Source organism: Manacus vitellinus, unplaced genomic scaffold, assembly GCF_001715985.3.
Source record: "Manacus vitellinus isolate BGI_N305 unplaced genomic scaffold, ASM171598v3 scaffold_3_pilon, whole genome shotgun sequence".
In the NCBI taxonomy this organism is placed as follows: Eukaryota; Metazoa; Chordata; class Aves; order Passeriformes; family Pipridae; genus Manacus; species Manacus vitellinus.
In genome coordinates this window covers 32416978-32439347 of record NW_021940535.1, presented here as the reverse complement: position 1 = coordinate 32439347, position 22370 = coordinate 32416978, and the positions used below count along the sequence as shown (strand labels likewise).

The window sequence follows — 22370 nt, the reverse complement described above, 5'->3', positions numbered from 1 at the left end:
TGAGATCCCAGCACTCTGCAGGGTGAAGCACTTCCTGAGCTCGAGGACACAGCAAAAGGCAGCCCAAAATATGCTATTTGGATAGGAAGGTATAGAAACAGAGATACCTAATCTTTCCCATTTCTATTTCTATAACTTAAATAACTTTTTTTTTCTGATTACAGTTAGATTTTTTTCCCCCTGCTGAACCCTTCTTTGAATTTTCACTGAGACTTTCCAACATAACTTGTTCTGCTAACAATATGAAAGGCTTTAGGGTGTTTCTTAATCAGAAGTATTTTTTTCATTTACAGTGTGACATTTGTATGTGTAATATTTCTGTATTTGAAGACCCAGTGGATATGCCTTGTGGACATGACTTCTGCAGAGCATGCTGGGAGGCGTGAGTATACATGCTTTTCTATCGTGAGAAACTTTCATACTTGCCATTTTGAAGAAGAAAGGACAGAGACTGTAAACAGCTAACGTTAAAGTATTTTTTGGGTTTCAAAGAGTTGCTGGTTTGAACCTATGAAATATTTTAGTTGTCACTCAAACAACTGTTACTGACTGGTTTAGGCTTGTGTAATGTTTGGTTTCGTCCTGACTCAGCAAAACTCTAAAGCAAATGTTTCAAGCCTCTGTGTAAATAGATAAGCCTACTCTTGATTTGTTCAGTGTGTGTGTGCTGTTGGCAGCATTGGGGTTTACACTTTCTAAATTAAGTACATGCTTAATTCCATGTCTTGATTTAGCATACTGAACTTAGGCATAGTAAATCCATTTCCAGTCAGAAAAGCAATTAAAATGCTTCCTTATGTTGAGGGTTAATAACTGAGGGGTAGGTTTTGCTTAGAAGTTCTATTAGTGTAATGCTCTTGTTACTTCATAGGTCAGAACAGTCATGCTAGTAAAAAACTCAGACATGGATAATTATGCTAGTATAAATATTAATAGTACTTCCCAGGAATAATTATATTTCTATGCAGTGCCTTTGTATTCATCTGTGTCCCCATTCAGGAGATTGTACTACTTGAACTGTAGCACTGTAGTGTCTTGTTACAGTGTCATTTCAGCACAGCTATTCCTACTGCAGATCAGCCCAATTTGTATAAACCCATCCGCCCAAGGTTAAGGAAGAGCACTTTCTTTTCCATAGGAGCTTTTCAAAGGCAGTTCTTTTCAGCAGCAAGAAAATTGGTAGTCATGCTTCTCTTGTCTTGCAAATAGCTATGCAGTGCTGTAGAAGTTACCAACAGATCACTGGCTTGACATGATGCTTCTAATTTGGTTGCTGTACTGCGGTCTGTGCAGTACAGAGTCCAGCACAGAGCCACAGACTCAGAGCCACAGCCCAATGTCAAGCAAGTGTTTGTAGTGGCACATCTAGGGTGGAATTCATATTCCTGAGCCAGTCATTTCTAAGTTACTCAGAGCATAGCCAGGACTGAGTTATCCTATTCTAGGATATGAATCCAAGATGGGATGAGTTGGCAACTCTTCCTACCTACCTATTAAAGGATCTCAGGTGACTACCTTAGAACAGCTGTATGTCCTTTAGATGATTAAAGTTAGATGAGTATCATCCTTGATGTCAGATTAATAAATATATTATAGCTTTTAAACTAAGCAACTCTGCAAACTGCTACAAAGTCCAGCTTTCAGCAGATTTCTGAGCTCATTCCATCTTGCATTCTGGTACTTAGGGACTGCAAAGGTCACAATTTAGACATTTATGTTCAAGAGCAGACCTGCTTTTATTAGCACAATTGTAGAAATTAATTGCGTATCACATTAATTATTTCCTAGATTAATTACATTTACATGCTCCATTACTCATTTAAGGTAGAAGTAATGCTCAGTTTAATTAAACATTGCAGAGCTCTCTGATAAATGACAAGGATGGAAACCACAAACACATAAGGCTAAATGTTGCTGATGACGCTCACATTTGGACCATGACTGTTTTGGTTTTTTTTTTATTATGCTATTCATCTGATTTGTAGCCCTTTTGAGCAGAAAGGGATACTTCTTATTCTTTGTTTAAAAATTGATTATTGTGAATATCTGTGAACTTAGTGTAAAGTACTCGGCAGCCTTTTAACTTTTACTTTTTATTCACAAATACTGACTGACAAAATTCTGGCAGATTTTTGAATCTGAAAATTCAGGAGGGTGAAGCTCACAACATTTTTTGCCCAGCATATGATTGTTTCCAGCTTGTGCCTGTAGACATCATAGAAAGTGTGGTTTCCAAGGAGATGGACAAAAGATACCTTCAATTTGACATTAAGGTAAATTATTAAACTGTTCTTGTATTCTTGAACTGTAATTCATTTTATAAAAAATAACTTACAACTTCTGTGTGATACATCTGTAACTTTCCAAGTAGAAGTTCATAAGCAAATACATATACTGAGTTATTGGCTATCTTATATACCATAATATCAGTGTTTGCTATACCACAGAGAAAAAAAGAAGGAACATTATTCCTTAAGTGTAAATGCCATACTTCCATAATATGTTACCTAATGCAGTATTAATAAAATCATTTGATCAAACTCATTTTTGTAACAGGTGATATGAAGGTTTTAAGCAGCCGGGGTTGATTGTGTTTGCAACCTGAAATTTTTAAGAGTTTTTGGATTATTTTTATTACCGAGAAACAGTTTACATTCAAAATTAGTACCTGTTTACTTTCAAAAAATTTATTAGTACAAGTGAATTACTGACATTTCTTCCATCCAGTGCTTGATATGATTAGTATATATAGGAAGAGGAGGAGTAGGGAAAGCTAAAATTGCTTTTCCTGTTCATTTTTTTTTATGTATTTATTTTCATCATTGCAACTTGTTTTTAAAAGCAAGCTTTTAATTCACCTTTTTTCTTTTATGCTAGTGTAGTAATGAACTAGTCTTTGAGTAATGTGCTACTGATCAGTGGTGGCAGGGCAAAAGAAAGTAGAGAAATATTTTTTAATTTACAGTACAATACTTTGTGTGATGAGTCTCTTTAATATACAGTAACAGTCTTACACAGTAAGATGCAAATTAAATTATCAGATTTGATTAATCTTTTATATCTTTTTAGTGGCTGGTGATCAGCCTAGGTTTGAAGCAAAGTAGTGGAAGTTCCTATTCCTCCTCATTTATTAGGTATAATTTTTACAAAAGAAGAGCTGTTACAATAACCAAATAGATTGGAAGTAAATTCCTGAATTAGTCCAGTTCTGATTTCAGGTTTATTGTGGATGGGGAGACATTATGGGATTTTTGCTTAATCAGTAAGGTTTTAATTCTTTTCATCTGCAAGAGTCAGTTCTGTTAATGAATGTATTGCCAGCACATATATAGTAGAACTTTACTGTAAGCCACATCACAAAGGAATTGACTTGCACAGATTGAATGTTTTGTTTGAAATGTAGGTACACTTCTTAGTGTAAGTTTGGAGTACTGCTGTTATTGAAAAAAAAAGATATTACTTTATTCCCTTTTATAACTATTTTAAAAAGTCTATCATCACAGCCACAAGATTGTCCTTATGCTTTTTGGCTTTGTTCCTTTAAAGGAAGATTATGAATACAGATTTATATCGATGAAATCTGATCTTATGTAGTCTTTTTCTTTTTTATTTCCACAGGCCTTTGTTGAAAATAATCCTGCTATTAAATGGTGTCCTATACCAGGATGTGAAAGAGCAGTAAGGTTAACAAGACAAGGATCAAATTCAACAGGATCAGATACACTTAGCTTCCCAATGCTGAAAGCCCCTGCAGTAGATTGTGGAAAAGGACATCTTTTCTGCTGGTTAGTACTAGCAACAAACCTACATCTCCATAAACTCACAGTCACTGCTAGTGCAGGTACTAATTCAAAAGTCCCACTTAGGACCAAGGGTACAACACAAATTTGTATGGAATGGTATGTGACTATATTACCCTCTATCCATTCAGTAAATAACCCCATGTGCACAAATACTTTAGTATTTTGGAGCACAGCAAATATTGGCTGCGTTAGATGCAAAACAACAGCATGGAGTGTTGTGATGTTCTGTTCTGAGGAGACAGAGAAGTGGGATACTGGTAGAGGGATTTTTGTGTCTGCTCAGGATTGTTGTAGTATAATTGAAACATGAATTATAGTGCAGAAAATCAACAATTTTTAGCTCTTTCTGAATTTTGGTAGAATCACATGAGAGAAGTTGGAGTTTAAAGAGGACCATGAAGGACCATTTACTTCAGACATAGCTATTCTGTTTGCAGGATCACTCCGTCTTTGTTTCACTTTAGGATCAGCACTTTTTCTTTATGTTAACTTCTCTTGAGTCTTAGGATGAATACAAGCTCAAGAAGGAGTAAAAAGCCAGATATTTTTAAAAACACACCGCACATTGCCGATCTTCAGCACTTCCAAGGAAAAGACAAAACAGCATCAATGAAAGTAAAAAAGTTTTGGGATGTTTTTCTGAAGTGCAGAGCAAAGCCCTGTCATAGTTCCTGGACGTTGTCAGACTTGACAATTTATGACTAATGTAGTGGGACATCTTTTCCCTCTTGGAAAAGGGTCAACCAGAGTATAGATATTGAGACAAGCTGAGTAATTCTTCTTTTCATTTTTCGTTGAAACCATGATGCAAGGACATCCTGAGTCATCTGCTTGATTACAAATGTTGTAAGACTGTTAATGAAAGAAGCTTCTGGTTTTAGTTCTTTCCCTATGTGAATGAAAGGAAGAAATAAAAAGAGGAAAACAGGCATAGTGAAACAACCATGAAAGTCAGAGAACAGAACTTCATGGGAAGACATTATTCACAATGGACGGAGAAATCAGCAAGAAAAATAGCCTGTGGAAACAAACCAGAAAATGTTTTTTACCAGTGAAAATATAACAAAACTTAGTACTATTCCACAGGATGGTGGCATCCTCTCATCCTTGCATCTGATTACAGACAGAGAATCAATTTTTCTGTTAACCTGAAGGAGAGAGCTTGAGACCACTTAAGTGTCTTATTGACATGGTCCTTCAGATATTGGCAGCTTCTGTGTACCAATCCTGCACCAGTGCATTATCAGATACATTCAATATATAGAAGACCCTAATGCAGTTTCAGAAGAACAAGGATTTGTAGCACGCAGACACTTCTGGAAAATAGTCTTAGCAGACAGCACACTTTGTTTGGTACCCTCAGTCCTTGCTCCTTTCACCTGAGATGGAGACAAAGGACAGAGTCTCATTCTGCAGGACTGACAACTCTTTAGGTGCACTTGGGAAAACAGTTATTAAGTTGCAACAGTGTTTTGCTTGTTTGGTTCAAAATTCATTGTATGATATAAGTATTATCACGAGTGGGGGAAAAAATCCAGACCTGCATTCTTCTTGAATGATGTTTTTAGCCCTTTCATAAATTTTAACTTGTTGAAACTTGTCGCAATTTTAATAAGTATGTACTTTCATTCATAAAAAGTTTCACAAGCAATAGGCTCAGTGCTATTACTCCATTAAAATGACATCCCAGCATGAAAATCATTGTTTTGGGGTGGGCTAATGAAAGAACTTCCATAAGAAGTTGTTCTTGAACACTCTGTTGTGACTATCATATAGATAGATATAGATACAAAGTCAAAGATACAGATGATATAGATATAGATAGATACAGATATAGATAGAGATAGAGATAGAGATAGATAGATATAGATATAGATATGGCTGCACTTCATTAAAATTCCACGAATTTAAAAACATCAAAGACACAACTCCCTCCCCTGCTCCCCCCATAAAAGATTGACTAATCAGCTTTTAACTTAAAACTGAGCTTGTCAAAGTTAAATCTTTGCTAGTTTCAATCTTTTCTGGTAACGAATTCTATGAGAAGTCAATGAGCTAAGTGTAGTACTGTCCCACAGAAAGGTGTCAGCTTTCAACCAGGGCTGAGATGGCCTTGTTATAGACCACTTACCCATTCCAGTACAGTCTTTCCTAGCTAAGATCTTAAGTCCAAACCAGAGATCCTTGTGTGCTGAATTTAAGCTTTTTTGTTAGCAGACTAGCTAGCGGGGGGAAAAGTTCAAAACTGTTGCCATAGCCTTTTCTTTGTCCCTGCATTTCTGCTTAGGATGTGGACAAGAGCAATCAGAAGAGTATTGATGTAGCTTCTGACTCTGCACTGCAGAGAGCAGTTCACCATTGGATCTGCAGAAAACTTGTGTGTGCTCTGAAGCAGCTGGTGCCCATCTGAAATTGTTTTGTTTGATGTGGCAGATGTCTTAGGCTATTTGCTGCCATTCCAGTAAAAAAAGGAGTAATTACAAATCTGGAGTGCATGTTGGCACATCCACACTGAAGCACCATCTGGAAGCCATATATCTGCCACTGTGTAGTGGTGATGGCCATCCTTAAAGCTCGTATTAACTTCAGGAGAAGCTCAAGAGACTCAGTACTCCAGTGTGTCCATGTAAATAAGTTAAAGCCCCCATTTAAGAGATTCTGGTGGAAAGAGTAAAAATCCATAAATACTTAATGCCGGTTTGATCTTGTTCTAGACAAAAAGCTTGAATCTAGTTAAGGATTAGTTATTACAACTGAACAGATGCAAGTAATTCTACATGAAATGCATTTCAGCTATAGGAAACTACTTACTTTTGGATAAACTCTGTATTCTGGGTTATCTTTATGCCAGAAACTATACTAGCACTTTTGTGGCACTAAAATAGTACCCAGCTGATTTATTTCAGATTGTAATTTTAAGAAGCTTCTTTCTTTTCCTGTCTCATTTAAATTCTTTATTAATAATGGTCATCTATGCTTGTGAGCAAGTAGTCTAAGAGTATTTTAAAATAATGTTATTTGGATGGCTTTTATCTTCCTGACTCGATTAAAGTTTAAGCATGTCTTGGTAAATTTCCTTTTTTTTTGCTTCAATCAATTTTAACTTTAATTCTCAGTCTCTTAGTTGTAAGTAATGGTGTTTAAACCTTCATCTTCAGGGAATGTCTTGGTGAAGCACATGAACCCTGTGACTGCCAAACCTGGAAGGACTGGCTACAGAAAATATCTGAAATGAAACCAGAAGAACGTAAGAGCCGTGTGGGGCTGGGGGGGAGGTGAAGCAGGTGTTGTGCTGCTGTTTTGATCTTTTGGGTTTAGAGGGATTTTTTTTAGTTGCATTAAGTTAAAAACTCATACTGGCTGAAAAATAGGGGTAAAGGGGAAGAAAATGAGGGGCTGCTTCACACTTTAACTGCAACACCGTAGTAGTCTGGTCTTTGTAAAACATTTCTCCCCATAAATACACGTGTGGTTCAGTCAGGGCATATAAAACTCCTTTTCCTTCCTTTTAAAGCTTTGTTTCTTTAATTAGTTGATTTATTCCTGAATATTACTTTATTTATCCTGTCCCATTTTAATTCTTTTAGCCCAGTCTACTCTTCTGTTTGAGTAGTGTTCCATGCAGTTTTTGTGTGCTATAAAACTAATTCAAGCCAACAGGTGATAATAATAGTAAGGTTGAGGGTGAACTGCAAGGGAGCTGTAGGAAATGGCTGAATGATAAATAACATTTACTAAAAACGCTAATAAATGTTGGGTTTACACAGGACAGACTGATCATTTTCTTGGTCAACATTAACAAAAAAATTAAAGATTAACAGTAATTTGAATACATAACTGACCTTGATTACCACAGTTCAGGGCCTTTCCATAGTGTTAGAAATATTTTGGAAAGCATAGAAAATTTTATAAAGAGGCAAAATACACCCTACATTGTCAAACTATGCCTGTTTTTCTTATATATATATATTTTCTCTTTTAAAAATTAAATGTCAAATATACTGTATATAAATTTGTATAGAAATAGATGTGTGGAAATCTAAAGAAATAATAAGTGTAGTAATATTATATATAATATGTATAAAGTAGAAAATGTAATAATAAAAGTGTATTTATATATGTGAGAAATGTATATAGTGAAGAACTTCAATATTTTGTCAAGGAAACAGATAAACATGCATCTTTCCTCACCTGATTTTCACAAAAGATTACACAAGTACAATTTCGACCTCTCTGTTTTTGCATGCTCTATATCTTCCTGTCACCCCCTAAAAGTTGTGGGAGTGAGTGAGGCCTATGAAGATGCTGCCAACTGCCTGTGGTTATTGACAAACTCCAAACCGTGCGCCAACTGCAAATCTCCCATTCAGAAGAATGAGGGCTGCAACCACATGCAGTGTGCAAAGGTAAGAAAGACCCATCATACAATCTGTTGTGGAACCATCGTTCAGGTTTGTATGTCCTGTACACATTTTAGGAGCACAGAGGTCCAAAACCTCTGAAGTGTCATGCCTGAGATCTAATGGAACCTGTTGCAAGAATTAGGTAATTAGCAAATGTTTAATATTTAGTGAAATCTGTTTGTCTGGCAGGTGAACATTGCAATGACTGAAATTTCATAAACACCTAAGAATTAAGGGCAATTCAGTATGAAACTCAGATGGTTAAATCATCATTAATAATGTAGAAGAGAGAACAGTTTTGGTTTGCAGAAGATGTTTACATTTTAAGGAAGGGTAAGCTTTAATGAAGGTTTTGCCTTACTGTATTTTTCTTTTGCATTATTTCTCTGACATAGCAACAAAGCAGAGAAGTTTAGGTGGAAAACTGTAAACAGGAATTAACCAGCAGGAATGAAAAGACAACCAGAAGTAGTTCCAAGGGAAATGTATTGGTGTCAACAGCCAGAAAATTAGTCATGAGTTTGCTACCAAAATAGAACAAAATATTTTTGCTGTGAGTTCAGTATCATTTGAGAAGGCTTTTTTTCTCAAAATAGCTAAAAACGGCACTTCTAGAATACTGTTTCTTTATGTCAGATCTTACATAACTACAAATACTACCTCTTGGAGGACCATCATTAAAAATAAGAAAGGACCACACACTTGACATAGTTGGCCTACAATGAAAAGCTAACAGATTTAGAAAGTAATTCTTTTATTTTTCTGAAATGCAGGTGTCTCTCCATTGCTATACATATCCCATTTTCTTTATATTATCACATATTCTCTCTCTTCCTGTGATATGAATTGAAGGTTGGGAGTTTTTTTTATGTCATTGACAGCAGAGAACAAATTCTCGTCCACTTTGATTTATGCCGAGTTTCCTGGTTTGGTGTTTTGGGGTTTTTTTTCTTTAAATGATTTTTAAAAGAGCTCATAAATTCCATAGTGCTTAAAACTGTATGTTGTTTGCAGCTGTTGCCTCATCTGAGCAACTGAGCTCATCTCAATTAAGCAAAGTATGGCTTCAGGCTGGAGATGACTTTGGCCATTAAACACTGTTAAATATAGATAATTTAATTCTATACCATTCTGAGGCACTGGCTGACAACCACAGTTGTCTTTTTTTCTTTGATGCTATACCTTATAAACAGCTTAAAATGTCCTTAAAACAGTCGGATTCCTTTTGTCATCGAGAAATCTCTTCAAACAGCAGCTGCCTCCCCTCAGCCTAGTGAGGAAGGAGAGGAAGGGTGTCCTCAAGCCCATTGCAGGGCTCAGACATGAGGTATAGTGGTCACCACACTTGTTGCTTCCTCTGCTGAATTAACAGGAAGCTCACACCTACTACATGATGGGCTATAGCTGCCTCTTAGCAGCTGGCATGTACCTTGGTGTAGAGGAGGATGCTCCTTACTCATATAATCATTTTTCTGTACTTAAGCAGACATCTTCATACTGTTTTATGAGCCTAGTTTCTCACAAGGCAAGGCTTAGGCAGTCCTGCTCTCTCATGACCCTCATGTAGTTGTTTTTTAACCTGGGTACTTTGAACCAGATTTGAAGGAACAGGAGGGGCTTCATAGATAATAAATTGCTGCAAGTTTCTTGAAACTTGGTAGCTGTATGGTGCAGAGGCTTAATTTGTACTGCCATCAAGAGAGAGGCTGAAATACCTACCCAGCAGTTACTTGCTCAGCAGTTACCTGTTCTACTTGGCTCAGACTGTGGCCAGACAGCAGGTGGGACATGAACAGTTTCTGTGTTGTTTAAAAAAATGGGACTTTTTTTTTTTTTTGCAATAACAAAACCCCAGGCCTGATCAGGTGTATTTGATTTACTTCATCCACTTAACATGTAGATCCAATGCAAGCCTGTGATCCAAGGAACAAGAATGATGACCTATATGGTTTGATAAATGGATCTCCTTAGTTGGTAAAATAAGGAAGGAGACTGCCCAAAAATTTTTTACTACTCAGAATGATGTTAATTCAGTTGCTCGTGGAGGAATAATGATGCCTAACTGCAAATCGAAAATGTTTCAACTTCTTTTTTTCTTTTTTTTTTCCTTTTTTTTTTTTTTCTGAAGTGCAAATATGACTTTTGCTGGATATGCTTAGAAGAATGGAAGAAGCACAGCTCTTCCACTGGAGGCTACTACAGATGCACACGCTATGAGGTTATTCAGCACGTAGAGGAACAGTCCAAGGAGATGACTGTAGAGGTAACAAATGAATATGTGTTTTTGAAAAATACCACTAAGGCTGCAATTCTCCATTTAGGATAAGTTTAATCAAAATTCTTCCAAAACCAAGTTCCAAATGGAAAAATACAGCCTTAAATATATCAAAGAGACAGAAAGAAAGCACTGCTTATTTGTGGATAGAAACATAAAATTTTTGACTTTGGTAATAATCACTGGTGACTTTGCTCAAGACATTTTACTTCTCTGTGCCATGGTTTCCTTTTGTGAAATGGGCATGATGATCCTGTAATTAGCTGCTATGCACTACAGAAGACTTGCCTTAATTTTGGCATTTGGAAAGTCGCTCTAAATAGCAGGCACTCACAGTGTATCAATTCTTTGGCTACAGTATTTGCAGACCTGTGAATTTCACAAATTACTTTTGTCTCTTTACTTACGTGGCACCATCAGCATTGCATACAATAGTTCATGTAGAAAAGAAAAAGTTGGTTATTTAATTATATCTAATGGTGATTCTGTATTAATTCATAAGATTTATTTTGGTTTATTTTGTTTCCAGGCTGAAAAGAAGCATAGAAGATTTCAAGAGCTTGATAGGTTTATGCACTATTATACAAGATTTAAGAACCATGAACTTAGCTACCAGGTGTGGGTCAAGCCATTTTTACTGATTTTTGGTTTTATTAATCCAAAAATAATTATCTTATTGTGTTTTATTTATTTTATTTTTCTAGTTAGAACAGCGCCTTCTAAAAACAGCCAAAGAAAAGATGGAGCAGTTGAGTAGAGCTCTCAGTGGAAGTAAGTATTTGCTGTGATCTATGAATTTGATTTGAAATGACATGTGATTGGTTAAACCTTCCTTTTTTGCATAGAGCTCACATTGGTCTGCAGTGTGATGTGATCCCTTCAGTACTAGAATTCATAAGTGTTGGATGAAAGCTAAATGTACAGTAAATCTTACGTATTTCAAAGACTCAAGGAGATAGTAGCATTAGTAAGAAATTATTGTTCTGTGCTTACCTCTTTTAGTAAGAACACTGTGCAGCCATCTGTGCTGCTGTTTACTTGCAAAATATTTAACTGATATGCACAAAAGTGATGCTGACATCAGCAGGAAAATATTTTCACAATGTTTGTTTCATATTGCAGCTGAGGGAGGCTGTCCTGATACCACATTCATTGAAGATGCAGTGCAAGAGCTTCTAAAAACTCGCCGCATTCTTAAGTGTTCTTATCCATATGGATTCTTCTTGGAGCCTAAAAGCACAAAGAAAGAAATATTTGAACTTATGCAGGTAATACATGGACATATTTTGCTTTTCTAATGGCACTTTATTTTTTTTATGTTAGTTTTCAGTGTCTTTTTGCCATTTTTGTAGTATAAAACTGATATACCTGTTTTGTATTTGTAACCAAGTTTGGAAAAGTAGCACATTTTTTTTACAATGCTTGCTGCGAAAGGAAGGGGATAAAGACAGATAGAAGGAGAAAGAAAAAAATTTCCTGTTAATCTGCGAGGGTAACATTTTAGCTTCAGTCTTCATCTCCTTCTCTACCTCCTCTATCGTGTCTTTCCCTACTGATGTATCTTTACATCTGGGTGAAGGCAAAAGTGGGGGACTACCTGGGACTGCTGACTCCTTTCCTGTCCCTTAGGTCCCTTGAAGATGTTCAATATGTCTGAGTGCAGGGAAATCCTGCTCCAAGGTGTAGGACAGCATGTAGGTCAGTAACAGAGGAGGCTAGAGGGCAGACATTTCAGGGTATTTTGGTATTTCAAAAGGTATTTTCAGGAAAATGGATATCACTCCTCTCAGTATATATGGCAAAGAGCTCTGCCTGAGTCACGTTTTACTGTAAAACTATTTTATTCTGTATTATTAACTCTTGCAGACAGACCTAGAAATGGTCACTGAAGACCTTGCACAGAAAGTGAACAGGCCTTACCTTCGGACGCCTCGCCATAAAATCATCCGCGCAGCTTGTCTCGTGCAGCAGAAGCGGCAAGAATTCCTGGCCTCTGTGGCCCGTGGTGTTGCTCCTGCAGACTCTCCAGAAGCACCCAGACGCAGGTAATCCTCACAAAACACTGCACAAGTCAAAAAAAGTTCATTTGATAGCTGCCAAAGTGGGTGAATCCACTGTTGTTTTTTGACTATGAGATAGATGCTAAGTGTGGTGGTTGTAAATCATTGTGGTGGTGATATTTCTTGGACATTCGATCCTTATGGGATTACAGCCTTTGGGGAAAAATGTATTTGAGGATCACTGCTCTACTGTTGCAACATCAATTGCTTCCCCATTTGTGATATATTAATGATTAGATTAGGCTTCCATTTCACTTTTTTTTATCAAGATTGCCACTAAATGCCTGATACACTTCAAAAATCTCTTAGGTATTTGCTAAAAATATCACGTACTTCTGTCATAGTCAAAAATTTATTTGTAGGGCTTTCTAGATTAATTTTGAGGCAAGAATTAAAGGAGAAGACTTGTTAAGTTTAGAGAGTTACAATTGCTCTAGTTTTTAAATTTCAATAGGCTTTGAAGCTCTGGAGGTTGTTCATATTTGTTCTACTTCTAAACTCGATGGTATATCTTTCCATTTTATAGCTTTGCTGGTGGAACATGGGATTGGGAATATTTAGGATTTGCATCCCCTGAGGTAAACTATTTCCTTTTAATTTTTTTAACTTAGTTCTGCATATTCTAGAAACACAGGTACGATCACAATCTGCATGAAGAGCTGCTTTATTTTGAGTCAAAGCATTTCAAGTTGGTTAAGCTTTCATTTCATTTATTTCACAATAGAAGGAAATATATTCATAGCTAATTGTGCAATGACTCTAAGCAATGCCTCTATATGATATAGTTATTTAAGGGGACATTAGAGAAGCTATTTTGAGTTCATCATTTTCCAAGTACCTAACCAGTTTTATAATTGAATATAAACTGGTGTCTGTGTGCTGCAGAACCTTAAAATAATAAATATATGAAATCGTTTAGATTACTTTTGAATGCAACATTAGTCCAGCAGAATTTGACAAAAAGCCTAAGAAATTTCCATCCTTCTGTCACAATCCAAGAAAAACATGCAGTCATACACATAAATATTGTTAACTATTTCAAATGTTTATTTTTATTGTTATGTATTGAAGCAGGATGAAAATTGCATACTCAAATGACATTAATTTTTGCTACTTAACTAAGAATGAAAATTATAATTTTTAAATTAATATTCTATGATCTGTATTTGGGAAAGAGTAAGTAGTTTTGGAGACTCTGCCCTAAAATATGAGAAGCTTCCTATAAAGCTTTCCTTTAGCGTCTTAATTTTTATTAGATGTTTTGAGAACATTAGATTAAAGCATTCAGTCAGGAAGGAAACTTCATTTCAATATTTCCTTGGTGCTGTTTTCTTTCTATCTAGTCATTTTTAAGCATCCTAGAAAACTCCATGTACTTTTTCTATATATTTCCTTTACTATTGTTGCTGGTGAGCATCACGCTGGTGAGAAAATGGCTCGCTTCTCTACAAAAGATCAGCTTGCTTCTCCTGTCCAGTTCCCTTAGTTCTTTCTTTTGAAATAATGCCACATTTGACAATGTCAAACTCATTATGATGTTACTGTATCATCAATGGAACTGGTTATGAGAAAAAGCTGGTAAGAAATGTGTTGATAAGCTGTTCAGCAGTAGGTGCCATTGCAGCTGTGCTTAGATCATTGCTTATGAGTTTTTATGACTTGGCTAAATGTGGCACTGTGTAATGCAAGTTGGTTTCTTTGCTATGTAGCTATCATGAATACTTGCAACCACCTATGCTAAAGGAATTTTGTAGAATTAGTAATGGTTATTTTTGTTTATTTTAGTGCATTTCACTACAAAGTGTTTTACATAGTGCTGTACTTTTACTGACAAGCAGTAGAATGACTGTGTATAGCAGATTATTATAGAAAACAAAATCTTACTGATTTTAGCAAGGAATGCTGGTTGTTGTAGAACACTTTGTGAAACCAAGATATTCTTACCCAACACAATTAAAACTCCTTTTGCTCACATGTAGAAAATTGTTCCTTGTAATTAGAAATAAACTTTCATACATAGTAATTAAGATCTCTTTCTAAAGAGATCTAGATCTCTCTAAAGAGATCTAAAGCAACCAAAAGTTAAATGGCTCTTAGTAAAATCTATTATTTTATTGCAAATAAATGACAGATAAGATCTGATACGATTAATAAATCTTAGTGTTCAGCAATCACTTCCCATTATTACTTTCATGATTCATAATGTTATAATTATATATTTTTAAAATAATTCAGTTATATTGTTCTATATCAAGGTTTGATTTTGTGTTGTTTGGGGCACTGCCTTCCATTTAGAAAAGCTCTGAGCTCACTAAGAGCTGGAAGAATATTTTAGAGAAGAATCACTTCCTTTTTACCCTGTTTTTTTATGGTGTTCCACAGACTAAAAAGCATATACGACTAACCACAGTTGAAGACAGTATTGGGCTAAATGGACCTTTTGTCCAGCTCAGTAACGCTATTTTTATGTTCTTACCATTTTCATGGATCTTGTTACATAGATAAAAATCTGCCCATGCTGATGATTTAGTGACTATTCCTTTTGGCTTGCATATGTCACAGTGAATAAGGATTTGGTCTGAGACAGTTCATGGAAAGAAAACATGCTCCCATAATATCATCTACACATTGTGTAAGAGAAATGATACTTCTGGATTTAAGTTTTAGGTTCTTTATATATTGAGATATTCTGTGATGAAGAGTTAATATAAGAAAGGAAAAGTAATGGTACTGGTAGCTTCCCCAGTTCATTTGGCCAAATGAAGCCTTTGGGTTACGGATTTCCCAACTTGGGGCTCAGGAAAATAAAGAGTAGTGTTCTTTGCTGAAGAGAAGCGCCAGTACTGTGTGTATATTTTTATTGCCTTGTGTAAATGCATAACTGCAATTAACAAAAAACCTTAGCTACACAGTCAGGTTTAGTGTCAGCTGTACAAACCAAAAGCATATCTGGAAATTTGCCCTTGAGCAATATAAAATTAATTTCTTAATATTAGGAAAGGTATGGAAATCAAAACATTTATTTCCAAGTATTAAGATAATTAACCCTTGGGATGTTAGCTTGATGTGGTCAAGAGTGAGTCTTTTCCATAAATGTTATATAAACTGGTTTTGGTAAATACACATAATATGAGAAAATACAGGCTGTAGGAGTTAAAACCCAGGGGTATGGCTCGTTAGCAGCTTAGGTTAGGCAAAAATAGAGGAGATTTGTAATTGATGGAATAAAAATCTATCAAAGACAGCTCAGTAGAAGAGTATCAGCTGTGGCTTAAGAAGTTCCTGAGCCATAGTGTCCTGGAGGCTGGGAAGAGTATATGATGTATGTCTGCCAGCTTTCTGTCATCTCTTAAAAGTTATTTCATACTGGGAATTGCTGGCAACAGAGATTCTGAGATAACAATTGGTCTGATTCACATTAATTGTTTTTATGTTCCAAAATCACTATGTATACATTTATTAAAAAGTGTGTCAGTGTGTGTATATAAAGTTTGGCATCAAAGCTTGTAGACAAAAAATGTGTACTTAATGGAATTCTTGAAAAAGGAGATTGCAAGTATTAAAATGTTGGTAGTACATCAAGTATTTTTCTTTGCAAATTTATTATTTTATAGATAGGATTACCTTGGAATTATTTTTGTTGTTTATGTTAAGCGTTGCATGATACAACTTGCAATTCATTTTTCTGGAAGCAGGTGATTTTATAATAAACGTATAAAATCACACATTTTTTATAAAAATGTGGTGCTTGTAACTCAGAAAAATAGTCCTGCATGCTGCCCTGTGTTTTGTAACCTTTGGTTTATGCAGGAATATGCTGAATTTCAGTATCGGAGGAGGCACAGACAGCGTCGACGTGGAGACATGCATAGTCTGCTCAGTAATACTCCAGACCCTGACGACCCCAGTGAGAGTACATTAGGTATGAACCTGCCTGGGGCTGGGCTTTTTCTCTTCCTGACTCAGAAATTGCTAGAAGTGACCACAATATTTGTTCTTCTGTGGATACAATTTAAAAAAGGTTCAAATACATTGCTGTATACAACATAAAGGCTTGTCTCTGTTAGAAGTGTTGTTGACTTCATTGTGGCTGCTCCTCTTCTTAAAGAGAAATGCATTGATCTTCCCACTAACAACTCCTCGGCTGTTTAGCACAGGTTTGCTTTCCTGAAGAAATTTTGAAAGGCACTCATATATACAAGCTCTTTTACACCAATTAAAAGGACCAGTTGTGTATAGAGTGTAGAAGAAGGTTCCCCTGCTACAGGCCTGTGGAAGGTTATCATAAGGCTGTGTTTCAAAATCCTGCTCAGAGGCTGTATTGGCAAAGGTAGACAGGAAAGGAGTTGGCCTGGGCTGTGACTTCCAGCATTCTACTCTTTTGAGCAGTGCTACGGCTGGTAGCACCATCCCTTAAGGTCACTGTAACTTGGCTGTCTGGGATGTCTCAGTTCCACCAGGACCTTGGCAAAGGTAAAAAATAGCTTGAATCCAAATCATATTGTGACACTGTTTCTGCAGAGTTGCCAGTTTGTGGCATGCTGCACAAACTCTCATTGCTGTGTCTCATGAACTAAAGTCCTATACTTTGCTTGTTCTTTAAAACCAAAAGGAGAAATCCTTTACTGAGGAGAAAGAATCAAATGCTTTGGTTCTTCCCTATTGCAAATAAAATGCAAAACCATCTTGTTAGTTTGAGGACCAGAATTTGACTGAACACTTGGATGTGGTAGTGATGACCAGTTCAGTGTTAAAGCATGCAAGAGAGTATTAGTTTGTCTCAGTCTATTTCATTTTGAGTTTTGCAGTGTAAGATTCCATTTTCCAAAGTCAAAAGAGCTGCATTTATTTTTATTACAGAGAATTTCTTTCTGAAAATGGCATTTTACTTCTATTTTTTGTTGGTTTTTTTAAGAAAACAGCAATGTCAGTAGTTAAGTTTACACTAATGACTCTACTCTTAATTATGCTGCAATGTTAGGGTAAAAATTACTCTAATGTTAACATTACAGCTGAGGTTTTGTCTTTGAAAGAACAGAGAAATGGGCAAACATTTGTAATCCATCTGTAAATACATCCTGTATTGTGTCCATGTACAGTATTTTTCAGGGCTTTCCATAAATCTTGTCTGTGCCTTTGCCCCTTCTGCCAACAGGCTCGTGCTCCTGATAGCATAACCCATCCTTTCAAGGAGGAGAAGAAGGGCATTGAGAGTAGAAAGGTACAAATGAGCCAGGCAGTCAGTGGGAAACAGTGAGACTGGTGTTTTGCCATTGTGTAAGAGTTGGTGTGGGAGGAGTGGTTTGGATTGTTTCATTCAGAGTGAATAAAGGAGTAAAATTACACAATTGGAATCCAAAAGGAAGAGATTCTGTAAGTAGATAATAGTGGAAAAGGTTTCCTCGCTGGTTCTTCAACCATTTTTGTTTCAATTGCCCAAACAGACACTCAGGAAGGTGGGAGTAGTAGAAGACATGGCACCTCCATGGTGAGTTCAGCTTCTATGGGTATTCTGCACAGCTCTTCGCTTCATGACTATACCCCTGTCAGTCGCTCTGAAAACCAGGATTCTCTTCAGGTATCTCTCCTAATCTCTTTTCCATTCTCTCTGCTTTATCTGCCTTCCTCTGCTCTGCTTTTCTATGTCATTTTGTCTCTCTGCAAATTTTCTTAATTCTTCAATGAGACAGGGAGAATCTAGGACAACAAATTACACATTCACACTGGTAAGAATTGCTAAACAATCACTAATGTAACAATAGTCACCTTTTAAATTGTGTTGTCAGTCTGTCAGTAAGAATTGATTCTGATGAATGACCTATAGGAATAATGAATGAATTTCAGATTTGAGCCCAAATTACTTTTCATCCAAAATATGTAACAAGATGCAAGTTTTATGCTGAGAGCAACTTTATGTATTTTCACAGGCTCTGAGTTCTTTGGATGAAGATGACCCAAACATCCTGCTAGCTATTCAGCTGTCATTACAGGAATCTGGCTTGGCCATAGATGAAGAAACGAGAGACTTTCTAAATAATGAGGCATCTTTAGGAGCAATAGGTACCTCTTTGCCTACAAGATTGGACTCTGCTCCCATAAGTATAGACAACCCGAGGGGTGCTTTGAGCAGCTCTGAGCTGTTAGAACTTGGTGACAGTCTGATGAGACTGGGTGCAGGCAGTGATCCCTTTTCAGCTGATCGTCTTCATTCACACCCCTGCAGTGATACAAGAAGTGGATTATACTCAACATCTAGTGATGCTGATTCCAGCAGTCAAGATCCCCATACCAATGAAAATCTACTTGGAAATATTATGGCCTGGTTTCATGACATGAACCCACAGAGTATTGCTCTGATCCCCTCAACAAGTACAGAAACAGATGAGGAGTCACAGCAACCCAGTACTGAAGATGGGTCAGCAGGGCAACCAAATCTTAGAGACACAGGGCTGGAGCCTCAGGAAGAGCATGCACTATTTGAGGATGCACTCAAAAACGAAGGCAGAGGAACCCAGACAGAGGAAAGCACTTCTGAAGAAAACATTATTCCAAGTGAAACAGTATCACAAATTGGTGATAATAACAGGGAGGTAACAAGCACCCTGGATGCTTCAGGAGATACTGCAAGTCAGACTCCTCAGACCTCAAGTGAATGGATTGAACATGTGCATCTGGTATGAACAAAAACTAAATCTGGAGTAAAAGAATGGCAGTGACAGATGGTACAGTATGTGGAGTAAGCATTATGGAGGCTTTGATCCACATAACTACAGCTCAGTTGTAACCACTGATGTAACAACGGATATTTAGGAGTTCTCTTGAATTGTAGTTCTTCATAATAATGTGAACCTTTCAAGGAATATCCTTCGCATTTATTTAGGTAGTACTTGCCTTTTTGCTCTCAAGAGAAAGGAATAAGTAGGTTGTATTCCACATTCCTAATACAATGCAGCATCTGTTTAGCCTTAGGTTGATGATCCTTAACTTGAAAGTATGGATTAAAGGCTTACACTGATTATTTTGGTTGGTTTTCCTAAAAAATAGTTTATTCCATTTTTTTAGAAATCATTATTTCACCAAAATAACACCTGGCAGTTCATTTGCATTTTGGTTTTGTTTTCCATAACTTTTCCTTACTCATTTTGCATTTTTGTTAGCAGTGTGAACGGAGGTATTTAATGCTTCTCTTTAGTACTGCTCCAGGAACAAGTTTTAGGGGATATTCTTTCCCATTAAAATCAAAGATTTTTTCATGTCTATTTACAGTCCAAATGTGCCAAACTGTGAACGGTTAACTGGCAGTAGCCTAATGAAACAGTGCAGTGTTACTCTATCCAACTAATCCCACAATTCTTAGCAGTGAAAGAAACCACTGGGTAGCATTGCTTCTCTAAATTTAACTGGCATGTGTTGCCACGGTGACTGCATTTAATTAAATGTAGCCTGTATCTTAAGTTAATAAAACCTAATGCTGCTGTTAAACAGTTATTTTAAATATTAAAATACAGTGAGCTAGCAACAGCTATGCTGTATTTTAAGAGACACTTTAACGGAAGTGCAATCATAGTTCTTTGTTTTCATAATTCTACAAAGCATTTTATGCACTAATAGTGCAATTACTTTTAATGATAACATTTTATAAAAATATAGGAATACAGAATTTTCATATATTAGTCCCACAATTAAAACTTCAGATAACACATTCTGCTCAACATGTTACGGTGCCTTTGCCTAACCCAACTGGATAGTTGCCACAGTTAAACAAGTAATTCAAATTCAGTGTGTTCTGGAGTAACTATGCTATTAATTGCAAAGACCTCCATAAAACCACCCATGGCCTTGCCTTTACAGTAAATAACTAAACGTTCAGTCAGTGTTTTTGCATAAACAAAACACTACTAGGTATTTGTTCAATTGCACAATATTCATTTGCTGTGTGATTACTGTTTAGTGTAAGAAAAAAAAATTAAAAAAAAAACAAACCACAAAAAACCTTTTCCTAGTTGTTGTACCGTGAAAAAAACAAAATATACTGGTTTTAGATTTGCTTAAAAGCATCAATCTACAGTTAGTGAAATACAATGGTACAGTATGTAATTACAACTAGAGTAAGTTGTTCAAATGGCTGTTTTAATTACATATAATCAAAACTTGTCATAACATGAGCAAATTACATACACTCCATTTTAAGTTTTGCTTAACTGTTACCAGAGATTTGTTGATATAAAAGTTTATTACTACTGAGTGTGTATAGGCAAGTGTCATGATAGCAAAGTTTATGTATTGATTACTGTGAGTTCAAGTGAGTGTTTTGGTAACTAATTCATGCAAATCCAGCTTTGGAACCTTGCAGTCACAAGGTTCATATTAGTAAAAAAATGAATTAAGAGTATTTTACCTTTACCCCATAAAAACCTTGTCCATTTTGCAAGCATCTTTAGAGAAAATGAATAGAATAGTCTCAAATAATTTTCCAACTTTTCCTCTAGCCACCCTACTCCTGACATAATATTGAGCCTTTGAAAAATACCTGTAGGTATAAAGTCCTTCAACTAAAACAGTCCTTCATGACCCGTCATCATGAATTGGTCTGAAAGGTGTTTAACTCACATAGCTTCCTTGAATTTCTGAGTAGAAAGATTCTCACAAAAAGAATATGTATTGCATTGAGATGTCTTGCAAAGTTACAGTAAGATATGTAAGAGTGCTCTCTGTGAAGATAGTGAAGTTTGTGGGTTCTGGTTTTTTGTAATTTGGTTAGGTTGTGCAGTATATCCATTGTTTCTGTGTTACTCTTATGAGCATGAAATTAGCCTATTAAATTTGTATTTTCTTGGTACTTATTTTAACACCATATTCATTGACTTTACAATTCAAAAATAAAAGTTTGGCAAGACTATTTTGTAAACCTGTTAATTTTATAATGTAAAAAAATTACTCTAACCTTGAATTGTTATTTGCACTTTCATAGTCTATACTTGATACATTCCCACTTTATATACAAGTAGGATACTACAACCATGTAGATGTTTGGCCAAATGAATGCTGTTAATAATATGTAAAATTCTTTGATTAAACATTTATTACTTAAACTAATTCCGTTCTGTCTTATTACATCTTAGACTTACTGTAGCAGATCCTTGAGACTGCTGACAGACATTTTTAGGATATGTTTAATCATGTGTCACATTAGGTGGGGACCACGTAGTAATTGAATGTTTTGATTTGTAAATATAAGGTACCATCATTAAGCTTTGAAAACAAAATCTAAACCAGACATTAATTGCTACAGCCATATTTTGCACTTGTTCTTTGTAGAGTAAAGCCTTGTCATTACAAATAGTGGTGCTAAAGAGGGGATGGGGCTAATTTTTGTGGAAGATTCTGTTAATCAGCGTTACTTAAGTGCCACTTAATATCCAGTCTTCATTGTTACCAGGCAATTCCAGAGCGCCTCTGTTACATTAACAGGCACTAAACTGTTCTGCTCCTTGTTACAGTAATGCCATCAACTTCCTCCACCACTCATTCCAAGATCACAGAATGTTTTTAGTTGAAAGGGACCTTAAAGATCATCCAGTTCCAACCCCCCTGCCATGAGCAGGGACACCTTCCACCAGACCAGGTTGCTCAGAGCTCCATCCAGTCTGGCCTTGAACATTTCCAAGGATGGAGCATCCACAGTTTCTCTGAGCAACCTGTTCCAGTGCCTCACCACCCTCACAGAAGACATCCCACTTTAATACTCATGGAGGCTGGTAAGAATGGAAGCCAAACATGCATAAAGATAGCTAGTTTCTTTACAAAATATTGTCTAGACAACCTCCTT

At 36.2% G+C, this 22370-nt stretch overlaps 1 protein-coding gene across 3 annotated transcripts in view; it reads left to right on the top strand.

Moving 5' to 3' along the window:
• ANKIB1 (ankyrin repeat and IBR domain containing 1) overlaps positions 1-21633 on the top strand; it is a 54273-nt gene extending 32640 nt beyond the window's left edge. Inside the window, exons 7-20 of one of the 3 annotated variants that reach the window (XM_018075610.2) lie at positions 294-382; positions 2129-2273; positions 3619-3785; positions 6962-7050; positions 8079-8209; positions 10335-10469; positions 11011-11097; positions 11186-11252; positions 11604-11749; positions 12348-12526; positions 13068-13119; positions 16370-16463; positions 17986-18119; positions 18469-21633. In XM_018075610.2, the coding sequence (XP_017931099.1) occupies positions 294-382; positions 2129-2273; positions 3619-3785; positions 6962-7050; positions 8079-8209; positions 10335-10469; positions 11011-11097; positions 11186-11252; positions 11604-11749; positions 12348-12526; positions 13068-13119; positions 16370-16463; positions 17986-18119; positions 18469-19221 (2268 nt within the window). In that variant the 3' untranslated portion in view covers positions 19222-21633. Of the gene's footprint in view, positions 1-293; positions 383-2128; positions 2274-3618; positions 3786-6961; positions 7051-8078; positions 8210-10334; positions 10470-11010; positions 11098-11185; positions 11253-11603; positions 11750-12347; positions 12527-13067; positions 13120-16351; positions 16464-17985; positions 18120-18468 lie in introns of all 3 variants that reach the window. The other 2 variants (XM_018075611.1, XM_018075609.1) reach the window with 2 other exon arrangements.
• The last annotated feature ends 737 nt before the right edge of the window (positions 21634-22370 follow it).